Source organism: Zonotrichia albicollis, chromosome 4 (genome assembly GCF_047830755.1).
Source record: "Zonotrichia albicollis isolate bZonAlb1 chromosome 4, bZonAlb1.hap1, whole genome shotgun sequence".
Taxonomy (NCBI): Eukaryota; Metazoa; Chordata; class Aves; order Passeriformes; family Passerellidae; genus Zonotrichia; species Zonotrichia albicollis.
The window spans coordinates 15,778,129-15,791,443 of NC_133822.1; the positions used below are offsets into that span (position 1 = coordinate 15,778,129).

The 13,315-nt window shown below is 45.5% G+C and overlaps 1 protein-coding gene across 1 annotated transcript in view; it reads left to right on the forward strand.

Annotated features, from left to right (window-relative positions):
* Positions 1 to 13,315, forward strand: part of CACNA2D4 (calcium voltage-gated channel auxiliary subunit alpha2delta 4) — a 119,972-nt gene that overhangs the window by 18,430 nt on the left and 88,227 nt on the right. The window contains exons 9-14 of the mRNA XM_074538901.1: positions 348 to 422; positions 1,427 to 1,516; positions 7,703 to 7,816; positions 8,897 to 8,975; positions 10,935 to 11,068; positions 13,171 to 13,248. Of these exons, the coding sequence (XP_074395002.1) occupies positions 348 to 422; positions 1,427 to 1,516; positions 7,703 to 7,816; positions 8,897 to 8,975; positions 10,935 to 11,068; positions 13,171 to 13,248 (570 nt within the window). The remainder of the gene's footprint in view (positions 1 to 347; positions 423 to 1,426; positions 1,517 to 7,702; positions 7,817 to 8,896; positions 8,976 to 10,934; positions 11,069 to 13,170; positions 13,249 to 13,315) is intronic.

Sequence of the window (13,315 nt, forward strand, 5' to 3'; positions counted from 1 at the left end):
TCTCCAGAAGTGAAAACTATGTGCAAAAAGTGCTAGAAGCAAGGCCAGGGATACAAACTCATAAAGTAGGGATAAAAACTTTGTGGTGTGAGTGGGGGAAAAAAGGTAACTTTGTATGTGTAGATATTTGTATGCTCAGCAAAACACTATAATTAATGCATTCTTCAAACAAACAGAAGGTCATCAAAATCCTGGTTTGCCATGATAACTATAAACAATTTTTAAGGGAAATGGGTATCAAATGGCATCATGTTCCATGCTGCTTTCTGAGCATGCACCTAGGATATGAACCCATTTTGTGAATTTTCTCCCATGACAACTCCTTTCTTCTTGTTTTCTCTTTGCAGTACAATGATTATGTTCATTTTATTGAGCCCTGTTTTAAGGGTATCCTGGTCCAAGCAGACAGAGATAACAGAGAGGTGAGTACCAGGCCCCTCTCAGTGTGACTCAGGTAGCTCCCTTCATGCAGGCAGAGAACAGGATTGCGATGCTGTGAGATGAAGCCCCAAGGACAAGGAACAGGGTTTGAATTTCAGAAGCCAGCAGCAGTTCAGGCTTACCCTGAATTACCCCAAGCTGCTGTGACACAGGGTCAGCTGGTGGGTGAGCAGCAGCCACAGCTGCCCTGGTCCCCACTGCTGCACCACCAGCAGACCTAGCCCAGGCTGCCTTATTAAAAACTGTGTGCAGAGGGCAAAAGGTCTCCATCTTAGATACCCCACATCCTCAGCCCTCAAAAATGAGAACAATCAGTCCTTTCCTGGTGAATATGTTCTCAGCCTGGCCTGATCCTTCATCAGGGTGGACTGCTAGCAAGCCCTCTCAGTGGAAGGGTTTTGCTGCTCTGATCCAGGAGGGTTCAGCAGCCCTGAGGTGTCCAGCTGCTCCACCACCCTCCTGGCTGACTGGTATTTTTAGCTTCTCTCTGTTTTATTTTCCTTCTTTCAGTTTTTTTAATTTGTATTACTGCATCCCTGTATGCCTTCAACAATTAGATTTCTCTCCCAGATTAGCCCTAGGCCACAGAGTATGACTACAAAGGGTGATACCTTTGCAGGGATTCCCAAAGGATTCCCAAACATCCTAAACACTATCTTGCAGAGAGAGTTTAATTTAAGCAGATCAGTGCTGCTTAAGTCATAGACAAGCATTCAAATTTTTTCTTTTTCCCCATGCTGTTGCTTTTGGGTGCACAGGATGTTTTATTTTTCCTGAAGGAGCAGATAAGGGCAAGTCAGATTCCCAGATTTGCCCCTTCCATGATCTTACATGGATCCTCAGTGTTTCACAGTCCAGAGACAGAAATGCAGTCCTGCTGGAGCTGCATGGGCACAGCCTTTCTGGACTACCCTTTCCTGCCCTGCTCAAAGGGAACACCCTGCCTGCAACTCATTCCTGGTTTTCTTCCTTCTCTTTTTGCCAGCACTTCAAGCAGCTGGTGGAGGAACTGCAGGCAAAAGGAGTGGGGACTGTGAGCAAGGCTTTGACAGAGTCCTTCAAAATCCTGAGAGAGGTAAGAGTTGGTGCTGGTGTGGGGCTTGAGTGTCCCTGCCCAGCCCTGCACTCCTCTCCCCCAGTATCAGCACATCCCTCAGGCTGCTGCAGTGAGGAGCAGCCAGGAGCTGATCTCGTGGATCCCACATTTGTCACAAGCAGTGTGCTGGGCTCACCCATCTCAGGGGAAGTGTTGGTTTGTGCATGATGTCCACAGCCAGCAGTCCCTGCCCAGGAAGCATCAGGAGCCGGCAAAACTGTGGATTCATGAGTTTTCTTAATGAGCCCCACAACTGGGCATTGCCCAGGCACCTTTACAGATGGTGGCAATAAAATACAACTGATTGCTGAGGGCCACAGTTCTGGTTGTAAGTAATGTTATTAGTGAGCAGTGATGACAATGAAGACATGGAAGATTATTCTTCAGATTTATTTCAATGTCACTTTGCTGAGTGTCAGTGCTTGGGGAAGAAATCACAGGTACAGGAGAATTAATCCCTCTGAAAAGAACCATAAATTATTCATTGCCTCATTGAATAGGAAATTCAGTAGCCTGGAGGAAAACATACAATTTAATTCTGTTTCTTAAGGAATGGTAACAAGGAAAAGGACCAAGAAAAATCTGAATACCCCCATCCTCTCATGGCACTGTATATAGTGGGCTTGTGGATCATAGAAGGGCTTGGGATGGAAGGGGCCTTAAAAGCTGAGACAAAATATGTCCTCCACTGAAACAGTGAACCAAAAATACCTCCAGGGAGTGTTGCCCATGCACCCCAGTGGATTAATGTGATTCCACTGCAGTAATAGAGAACAAACTCCTTGGTGGGTAAAGAATTTATTTCTTTTCTCTATTTAGCATTAAAAAATGCAGTCAACAATTTCAGCAGTCATCACTTATCTTGATTCTTGTTGAGTCTGTCTTGCTCAACAAGCTCTGAACAGCTCTGAGATTGCTCTTGGACAGTGCAGCACCCAGTGGTGACAGAACCTTCTGCTGTTATTCACTCACAAGGTGAAGTACTGCTTCCCTCATGCCTTTTGCTATCAGCTTGGGTCTGGGGAGAAGGCCCAGGCACTGAGCACCTGCAGATGAGGAAAGGTGTCATGCTCTTTCTGTGCCTAGGAAATGAAATGGCTGTCCATAAATCAATATCTTTGTTACCAAAGAAATGTGTGAAACAGAGTGCCTTAATATCAGCAGCTGGAGCACCCCAAGCTCTGCAAGTAGCACAGCTTAAGGCAAAAGGGTGTCCCCTGTCAAGTGCTCATGGGGTTTAAGGGCTCTCTGAAATCATCTCCTCGAGTTTCTTAGATGTGTATCAGTAATAGAAGAGGAAAGGGATTTTAGTCAGTGTGCCCCAAAACAAATCTGTGCAGTCACAGTCAGCAAAAGGGGGAACTTTGGTGGAATTGACCACCCCCTTCTCATCAGACAAAATTCCCACTCTCAGCTGTTCCTCAGGCTCTCCTGTCATTGCTCACGGGAGCACACAGGAGAATGAAAATTGCAGCATCGCACTGATGAAACAGGCTTTGCTGATTACAAGAGACAACCAGTAATAATATCTGTAATGAAAGTGGCTGCAAAATTTCCCTGGTAATTTTCCTCAGTCCAATTGCTTACAGAATTAATAGCCCAGCAGAGACCCACTCAATGAGGTATGAGTAGCAAAGAGGGCTTGAAGAAGAGCACAAATCTCTCCCTGTCTTTGTTCTCCTCCATTATCCTCTGGGGGAGACAGGGCATATTTTAATCTATGACACAATTTGCAGATCAGTTTCAGGAGAACAGCTAGCCAGAGACTCCCCTGTCCCTCTCTGCCATGCTCAATAAACCACTTGAACTCTGCATTTCAATTTAGCCACAAACCAAGGGGTTTCAATAAAATATGCATCCAAGGGAAGCCATGGTCTTAAGCACACATTTATGAAGTGCTTCAAAATTCTCAGGTGTTAAGTGCTATCTTTTGAGGTATTTTCTTATTTATTAAATTTTCATCTGTCTCACTACTCTCTTCCTTGTTTCAACAAACTTGGCCTGCCTTGTTCTCTCCCCTTTTTCTTGCAGGATTTATACCCCTTTGTTCTGCTTCCAAGCTGCTTCCACCACCCTCCCAACAGTGTGTGAGTGCTGCAGCTGAGAGCTATCAGATGCTAAGCAGAGCAGAATAATTGCCTTCCCTGTTTTACACACCGTAGTCCTCTTAACAGGACATAAGACAACAGCTACAGTTTTTTTTCAGGCACTGTCACATTGTTAATTCCTGTTCAGCTGATGTGTCTCTGCAGCATCCCTCCCCAGGCAGTACCCACCCTCCTCTTCTGTGTTCAAGCCACTGCCTCTGCTTTCCAATGTGCATGTGTCCTCCTTTCTCAGGATACACTCAGAGCAAGTATTTTGAAAGCTGTTGCTTTTCCCACCCTGTAGAGGACAAGAAGAGCCAAGTTCTGCTTTCCAAGGCCACCTTGGAAGGATGTTTCCTCTTACCACCAGGCTGATTTAGTCATGCCTTGACTCACCGCTGATCTCAGGAATCACATAAATGTTGAAGTTAATTGAGTGGGTCATTCCAAAATGGCTATAGGTGGAAAAAAGTGATGAATCTGGTAACAGACTGGATTCAGTGAGACATAAAATTCTGAGTAACTTGAGCAAACTGGTGCCATAAAAAGAATGAACCTGTGTGCTGATTTAAGTAAGCAAAGGTTTGTGGCCTCTCACTTGTGTCTATTGATTTACATTCACAAGATGCATGTGTTACTAATTTTTCTAGTAGCATGCTAGATGTTTGAGGGTTTATCCATCCATTTTCTGTGTTTTCTGTTGATTGCCTCTTCATCCTTTGGGATCTTGTATAGTCCCTGTCAGGTCTCAGCCCATAAGGCAAGTAGTTCAGCTACGCCTTCTGCAATTCTTTCCCTTCATGCTGAGCACAGATTATTCAAAAGTTTTAAATTAGTATTTTCTTTAACCCTGCCACTTTGTGACCCTGCCTCTAATTCATTCATTCTTTTCTTAGTTTCCTATCACTTCAGTGAGTACCCAACCATTACAATACTTTCCTTTTTATGATAAAGTACAGAGGCTCTAGAGCATTTCTGCCTGACCATCTTCCTCTGATTTTTATCATCTGGCATTGTATTATTTTTACTCCCTTTCTTTCTTCTTCTCTGAACACTTAGAAATTGTTTCTTGATTCCAGTCACATTTTTATGGACCCAGATTCTACAGCATATTTTTCAGGATATGCAAAGCTCAGGCTTTCCTGTTTATCAGTTCCTGCTATCTTGCTTAATGCCCTTTCTCGTTTCTCCTTCACTGGCTTTGTTTTCTTGTCTACTGCTGATTTTCTCCCCATGAGATGCTTTCCACCAAGTTTGAATTTTCAGTAGTTCTGGAGGCCATTCCAGAGGCAGGTCTGCATAAATAATGGAGCAGGAGAGATGGAGAAGGGCTGCTCAGTCCCCTGGTCAGGCATGCACATAATCAGCACGCCTGCCTGCACATCTCTGGGCCATGCTGATGGTTCTAATCTCTTCACTGGGAGCTCTGTGCCAGCCTGTAACTGCAGAGTAAAAGGCAATGAGCAAACAAGGGAGTGCAGGAAACTGTGACCCTGAATTAATTAGATCATGCCTCTTAGTCCTGGCAACGTGACTGAAGTTACACAGCTCTGTGCCTCCTTCACTGATCCAGCTCTAGCCTGCAATTCTTCAGACATCTCTTCTGTGGACATGTTATTCCTCATCTCCCCTTCTTTCATGCTCCTGAGACTTCAGTCAGAGCAGGGAATTATGCTCAGAGCTTGCTGCAAATGCTGTCAGATCATTTGCTACAGCTGCAGCCAGTCACAAAGGACCTAAAAACCAGGGATTACCTCTTGTTCGTTTGTTTTCTAAATCTGTCCTTTTAATCTCCATTTCTATGACACTGATGATCTCATTTTCCCTGTTGAAAATATCATCTACTCCTGTAATTAGGAGATTGCTGGTTCTGATATAACATCCAATTTCTCAGTATCTCAGAATTATGAGTTCTGAAGTAAGCTTCATGAAGAGATCTTAAGTAGTTTGATGAAATGGTGGGTGACCTTAATTAAGTGTTAATTTAATAATAATCCAAACAGACATATTGTAGATTGCAACAGTTAGGAATAAGCTGCTTTCGTAACCACAAGGTTCCTATATCTGTGATCTGAGCCTCATTCTGACAGCATCTCCTGCACCCTGTGTCTCCCTCATGGACACTCACACTGTCTGTTCTCCCTGCTAATCTGCACTCAGTTGATCTCTGTCCTAGAAATAGCTCACTTGAGGCTCTGGTTTTTTCCTACCTGCTGGTCTTTAGCAAAATCCCATGAGGCTCTCACCTGCTTTTCTGCTTTGCTAAGAGCATCCTGTGCTTGTTCCTGTTGTACACCCTCAGCCTTTACTGCCTGTCTCCCCTCTGAATGTGCTGCTGTGGGGACGTGAGAGAGGAGGAGCACATCCAAACACCTCATCCTGATTTGGTATTTCCCTGAGATGTTTCACCTGAGAGCAGCTGGTTAGAAATGTCCCTGTGATGGCATCCTTGTGATCACTCCTGATTATCTGTCCTGGTTCTGCTCAGTGATACAAGCAGGGGCACAGCCAGAGAGGGTTTGTACCTATGGTCATGCAGAAGCTGTTGAATCCATTCTTCTACACCTGTAACAGTGTAGTTACAGGTGCTGTGTGAAGTTGGAGGAGACAGGACTGATAACACAGATGGTGGCAGAAGGGGATGTTATGGTGATATTAGCACTGAGCCCAGTAATTTCATAATGAGTGGTGAAATTACTGGGGAAATCTGGGCTTGGAACTGGCTTCACAGTATTCATGGTCATGATGTTAATCTGCAGTGGAACCACAGGACCAGCCACATTGGAAAGGCATTTGTCTGTCATAACATAGCGTTACCAAACCCTAAAGGAGGTGGGAGTTGAACCCTAAAACATCTAATAACTCCCAGTTCATGGCCTGTGCTCTTGTTCTCCCATCCAAGGATTTCATTTTCTGCAATTAATTGTGCCACTTGTATACCTTTTTTCCCATAAGATATAACTATCCTCTCCAGTTTAAATTGCTGCTGTTTGATGTAACCTTAATCACCCTTCAGCTGGTCTTCTGTATACTCCTCATCTCATGCTCTTGCCTCTCATTAATCTTTGTTAGCAGGAGAGCTTTTGTCTCTCCTTCTTCCATATTTTTTTTGCTCTGCATCAGTTTCTGCACCCTCCTCTGTTGATCAGACTTTTCCTTCTCAGAGCATAGCAGCAGTGAGAGGCAGGACAAGGAGAAGCACAGAGTGCCACAGAGATGGCAGCTGCAGCCAAGTGCTCAGTTTTGTCCCTGGGATGTCCTCAGCTGCCTCTGCTGCTGGCTTTAGCACTGTGCTGGTGCTGCAGGAGGCCCTCAGTTCTCCAGAGCAGGTACCTGAGGGCATGGGAAGCACATGGAGCAGGAGAAAGGCAGCATTCCAAGGCTGGCTCTCCCTGGCTGGACAGGCAAGGTCTGGCTTGCTTGTAGGAGCACATCTGTCCAACACCTCTGCAGGTGCCCTTGGGAGCATGGCAGTGTTTGTACCAGAGTCCTGGTGCACTTCTGCTCTGCCTGGAATCTCTCTTATGCATAAATAACAGGTCATCTGTCATGTCAGTCCATGGCCTCTCTAGCTGGCACGTCCATAACCTTTCCCAGCTCCAATGGCAGTAGCCTTCTTTTTTCATATGCTCCTGCCTTTCTTTGCTGTTCTTTGGCTGACTGATGGATTCATCCTGAAATAATGAGTCTGATTTCCCACTCCTCTCACATTTTCTTCCATAAAAAGTGACAGTTACTGCTGTCAAATCAGCACTGCTGTGTTTATGGTCAATCCATAGTTGTTTTGCATAAACTAATGCGACTATGCAAGATGTGAAGCAGCAGGGAATCACACCCTTCCTCCACAGCACTTATTTTTTCCTCATTATTTTACTTCTGCAAAGCCTCCTGTGTCTGCATGTGCCAGGCAAGGCTGTATAAATAAAAAATCTATATGCAGCATGCGAACACAATCATCTTTCTGAGCAGTGTGGGGTTTTCAAGTGGAAGTCAGGATGTGGCCCACTGTGAATAAATAGAGTGCAGTTCCTCAAAACCAGCCTGTGGTGGATAAGCAGTGCTCTCTCTCTGTTTGTAGTTCAGAGATGCTGGCCAAGGAGGTCTGTGTAACCAAGCCATCATGCTGATCACCGACGGAGCCGTGGAGGATTATGAAGCTGTCTTTGAAAAATACAACTGGCCCGATCGGAAGGTTTGGCTGGGAAACGAGAAATGGAAAGGGAGGGGAAAGAAAGGGGCTGTTCTGCTGTGCTGGGAGGGTGAGAGCATGAGCCAGGATATCAGGCAAAGCTGAGCATTCACATATTTCAGTACCTGAGAACCCATGGACACCTGACTGTAAATGCAGACAAAGCAGCCAGGCGGGAGCCTGCTGTGGTGATTTCTGAGGTGAGAGGGTTATAAATGCAGATCTCTAGGTCAGGGAAGCTTTTCTTTTTCATACACTTTGTTTTCTAAAGTTGTGGGCAATCTAAATGTTCTTCTGGTGAGATTATAAAGACTGAGTTGAGTATTTCAAAATTAAAAACCAATTTTTGCTAAGAGTTTTAATTCCATGTAGGACTGTTTATAACTGGTCCCGTTCAGAAAAGGTTTGCCTATTCCAAGTTCTTATGGTGGCCAAGGAATGATCCAAGCAGCCCCTCTAGGTGCCTTCTAGCCCTGTTTACTCTGATGTCTGTGATTACAGGCTTGCACTAGCAGAGCTGGCTGTGAAAATGTAATAGACCACTGCTCATCCTAAACCCTCCTGATTTATTTGTTTACCTCATCCCAGCTAGCAGCAGTGCACAAAGGGAGAGAAGCAGCCTACTGAGAGACCAGAGCAGGGGGCTGTTAAAACAGTTTATTTCAGAATTGGCTCTTTTGTTGGTGGTCAAATGCAAGAGAAATGGTAAAGCTCTCTCTAAATGATTCATGTGGCCAGCTGTTCCCCTGGGTAAAGGATTCCTGGGAGCTATAAACCTCTCTGCATGTGGTTGCCGAGTGCCTGGCAGAGCTGCTGTCATAAAATCAAACAGAATTTGCACTTTTGCTTTGTTATTCAGATGATCCTGGGTGCTGCTTGGCTTTCTGGGCTTATTGTAATTGGAAATTCAGTTCCAGGCCACAAAACAGGAAACAAATGGTGCGAGAGGCTCCTGTCTCTGTGTGAAGGCAGAGCTATTGCTCTCACCACGTTCACACCAGTGGACAAGAGGATGCCAAACTTCAGCCTTTTGGATTTGGTAGCACATTGCAGCCTCATTCTCCTGTCTTTGCATGCTCCTAGGTGCGGGTGTTCACGTACCTCATAGGACGGGAGGTCACTTTTGCCCCGAACGTGAAATGGATCGCCTGCAACAACAAAGGTGCTGTGTGGGAATGGTGCCCAACCTCCCTGCACCCCTCCAGGGCTCACCCACCACTGCTGGGGCCCACAAGCCCCTGCTTGGAAGACAAGCTAAGGAAAAAGCAGCCCCTGCTGGCCCACGTGAAGTGTGCCTGTGTCCAACTAACACAAGTGCTCCATGCTGAGCCACCGCATTTTCCTGTCACCCTGCCAAGGGACACTGTGACCAAGATTCATGCTGGCTGTAGTCCACCTAAGTCCCCTGTGCTTATTGTGTCCCAGTTGCTGGCTTTTGACAATCTGTCCAAAGCTCTGTTAGAGAGCCTGACATCTTTTGGCTGAGACATAAAACAAACATTGCTGCTTTAAAGGTTTTACAGCAATTTTCACAAGGTCTGCAGGTTAACCCCTGTATTCTGGCCAAATTCTTCGTGTGTAAGTGATTTCCACTGAGATACCAAAATAGCTTGTTAATCCCACCCCAAACCCACTATTCTCTCTATCTGGCATGAAATTAAATGAATGAGAAAATCCATCCACAGTAGGTGAGTCACCTCTGTGCATTTGGGGCCAGTTAAATAGTCAAATTAGCACTGTCAGAGTCTGCAAGAGCAGAGGAGGAAAGGGAAAAAAGCCATCCACGTTTGAGCATGACCTGGCCTCTGGAGACAGCAATGCTGGTTACATCAGTGTCCTGTATAAACAAGGAAGGGAAGAGAAAACTGAAGCTGGGTGTCAGGTACAAACTTTTCCATCCTGAGCAGTGGTTCCAGCAGAGCATGAAATGCATGGGAGCGTTTGCTGCTGAAAACAGTTGACAGGAGAGTTGCTGGCCTGTAGAATGTCTGTGAGCTGGGGATGCTCGAGGCTCAAGCATTCATCTAATTAGCACTATGAGTTACATATGATATTTTTATGTTTTGTTAAATGAAGCAAACCCCTGGGTTTTAAATTCTGTATTCAGCCAGGAGATCCGTGACAGAGACTTCATGGTACTGTTGGTTCACTGTAAAATGTCAGAATGCATTCTTCTGAATAACCAGGTAACAAAAATGTGCTCTGTGCACTTGCATTCTCACTGAGCAGATCTGAGCTGTGCAGAGGGATCCCTGATTTTGGTTCTTCTGTTTCAATGCATTGTGTAACTCTTTTTGGTCCTTGTTTTAAAGCACACTAAATCTGTTTGCACACCGCAGAGCTTATCAGAACATGAGCCCTTCCACATGGCAGTGTTTTCCTGGTGATTGGAAAGTTTTCCATCTATCTGCCATGGTCTGTCCTGTACCAAGTGCAACCAGTGCCTGTGGTGAGAAGCAGGACACAATAATCCTTATGACATTACTCTGTGTTAGCACTTCTAACCAGCAGCTACTTCTGAGGACCTTTTGGTAACTTGAGAACATCCTTCCCCTGTACTCTTGTTGTAGTTTTAGATTGCTCTGTGTCCAGCTGCAGGGACAAAGCTTTGGAAATAAGTAACTTGCACTTTTTATTCTGCTTCCAATGTGTAGATGGAAGTAGTTGCCACCCTTGAATGTAAAGCTAGGCAGACTGAAGAGTGCTGGGAAAAAATCTGGAAAAGGAAGTGGGAATTTTATCTTAATATAAAATAGGGCAGGGCAGGTGGGTAGCCTGGTGAAAACCTTTGCTTGCATATGTTTGGCCTTCCAGAATAAAGACATTCTGATCAGTGGAAGGTTTTTCCTGACACCCAAAGCAACATTTTGCATCTGCTTTGCACAAATCTGGTTATATCAAGACTCTCATCTTGCACATTGCTTCAGCATTTTTGGAAGAACAGAACCACTGCTTTGAAACTAGATTTCCACAGGTGCTTTTGGATACGAGGCATGTCAAGGCTCATTTTACAAAGAGCAGATTACCCAGCCTTTGACATTCAGTTTTCTAGCTTTGCACTCCTTTAGAAACAGGGGAGATGTGTCAGCAGAGTGACTCACAGCTCTGTTTCTCTGTGAAGGCTACTACACTCAGATCTCCACGCTGGCAGATGTCCAGGAGAATGTCATGGAGTACCTGCACGTGCTCAGCCGGCCCATGGTCATCAACCACGACCACGACATCATCTGGACCGAAGCCTACATGGACAGTGCGGTAAGGACCCCCAGCATGGGCCAAACCCCAAAGAAAGCCCTGAAACTTAGGTTTAAAAAGCCAGGAGTTGGTTGATTGATAGAAATTACTGGTCTCTGGCTCTACTGAGACAGACAATATTTCTTTTCTGCTTGCTCCTGGAGCTGAGGTGTGCGTGCAGACTCAGACATGAATTTGCAGTGACTCAGGGGCCCAGGACTAATCACACAGGCACAACATCACCTAAGATGTGCTTCTGTGCAAGCAGGGTGCCTTCTAAAGGATTGTTCACACAATAGATCATTCTTGGCTCAGGGTAGGGTCACAGAGACTGATTTCCCCCAGCCCAGTAGCTAACTGCAAAGTGTTTGCTACTCAAAGATAGAGATTTCAGCTGAGGCAGCAGGCTCACTCTTAAACTAGCAAGACCTAACTCACCACAGTGGTCCTGAGCCCAGCCCTGTGGGCAAAGGACACATTGCAAAAGACCAGACAGTCATCACTCCCAATGCCCCCTGCTTTGTCTCAGGCCTGCCCTGTGGGAACACATTTGGCTCTGTGAGGATGATATGGGGGTATCTTCTGCTGCATGAGCTGTGCCATATGAGGGCTGGAACCTAGTACTTGAGTGTATTTGTCAAAGCCTTCTACTACAGAAATGCTACTAATTACCAAGGAAGTTTATTTTATCAGCAGATTTGCCACCTCTGACACTTGTGTATAGAGTCACACTTCGCAGGGCAGCCACGAGCATTTGTTTGCTGCATGTTTTTTTCCTGCATCTTGTTTCTTGCCTCTTGTCTTGCCATTCTCTTCCTCTGTCCCAACCTGTCCTGTCTTTGATTCATTCCTCCATTCATGTATTCATTTGTGTGTTCATCCATGTCTTTCACCAGCTGCCACAGTCTGAGGAGGTAACTGCACCCTGTGTTTTGTGCATGTGCTGTGTCCCTTGTGCCAGTCAGTGTGTCAGTGCCAGCCTTCACAGCCACAGCTGGCCTGTACATCTGCAGGGGTGGGGGCTCCTCCTGCACTGTCAAGAAGAGAGGAAATGCTGGATGTACTGGGGAGCTGTGCTGTTGGTTCTGAGTAGGTAGGGCTGTCTGTGTTGTGCAGTGGCTTAATTCACCTGATCTCTTTTTCCACATGTCCAATAAGTGCAAGAGAAGCTTACTTGCTGTGTGTTAGTGTGAGTGTTGCTGTAAATGGGAAGATTCCACAAAACATTATCCAGAGAAGTAGCTCAAGATACCAAGTGCAAATCTCCACCAAGTGATTAGATTGCTGACTTGCTCCTTTATGGCTCTCAGCATGCTCTGTAGTAGGGACTGGAGGTCATTTCTTGCCTTGCTACTCACCCAAATGAGAGATGGAAGGAGTGATGTTACTGGCAGTAAAGGATGAGAATCTTTTGATAGCTGGGTGTGTTTGGGATACTCCTTTGCACATGACTTGCCTGTTTTACCTCCTCTCACGTGCTTTTAGAGCATCTGTCCTCTGTTGCATTGGGAACACCTCTTATCCCATTACATATGCATGTCCTGTGTCCCTCATAGAGATAGCTCACTGTGATGTATCTGTTTGGATAATTATTTGTCTCTTTTTCCTGAGCTTAGATGGTTGAGTAACAAGTGTATATAAGTAGGCTTTGTGTGTATTTGTGCCATTTAAATATTTGTGGTGTTTTTCATTTGTGGTATTCATATGTTTGCAGTATACCTTGTTTGTGGTTTTGCTCATATTTGTGTTGCTTTTCTCTGTTCTGTGCTGTTTGTGTTGGTGGTTTTTGCACTCATTGTATAAGTGCTCATGTCTACACTCACAAAGAGTGGTGGGTACAAATTGTGCCACCACTTCTTCAGGTTCCTGTCTCTTCATTAAAGCAACTCTTCAGTGCATTTCACTGGCTTTCATCCCATCCTCATCACTCCACAAGAACAAGCATCCATCCCACAGTCCTCTTGGACACTGAGTATTTAAAAGTGTTGCCATCTGTTTCCTGAGTGGGAGACAAGGAGCTGGCCAATTGCACACCTGGGGTCCTTGGGAGTTGCAGCTCCTTGCCCTGATGCTCCCTGGGGTGCTGCACTTGCTGACACAAGTTCTCCTCTTGTTCTTGGCAGCTCTTTGCATCCCAGGCCCAGAGCCTGCTGCTCATGACGACGGTGGCCATGCCAGTGTTCAGCAAGAAGAACGAGACGGTGAGTGAGGCAGAGGCAGCACAGCTTTGTGGGACTCTAAAGCCAAAGGGCCTCTGAACAAACATTC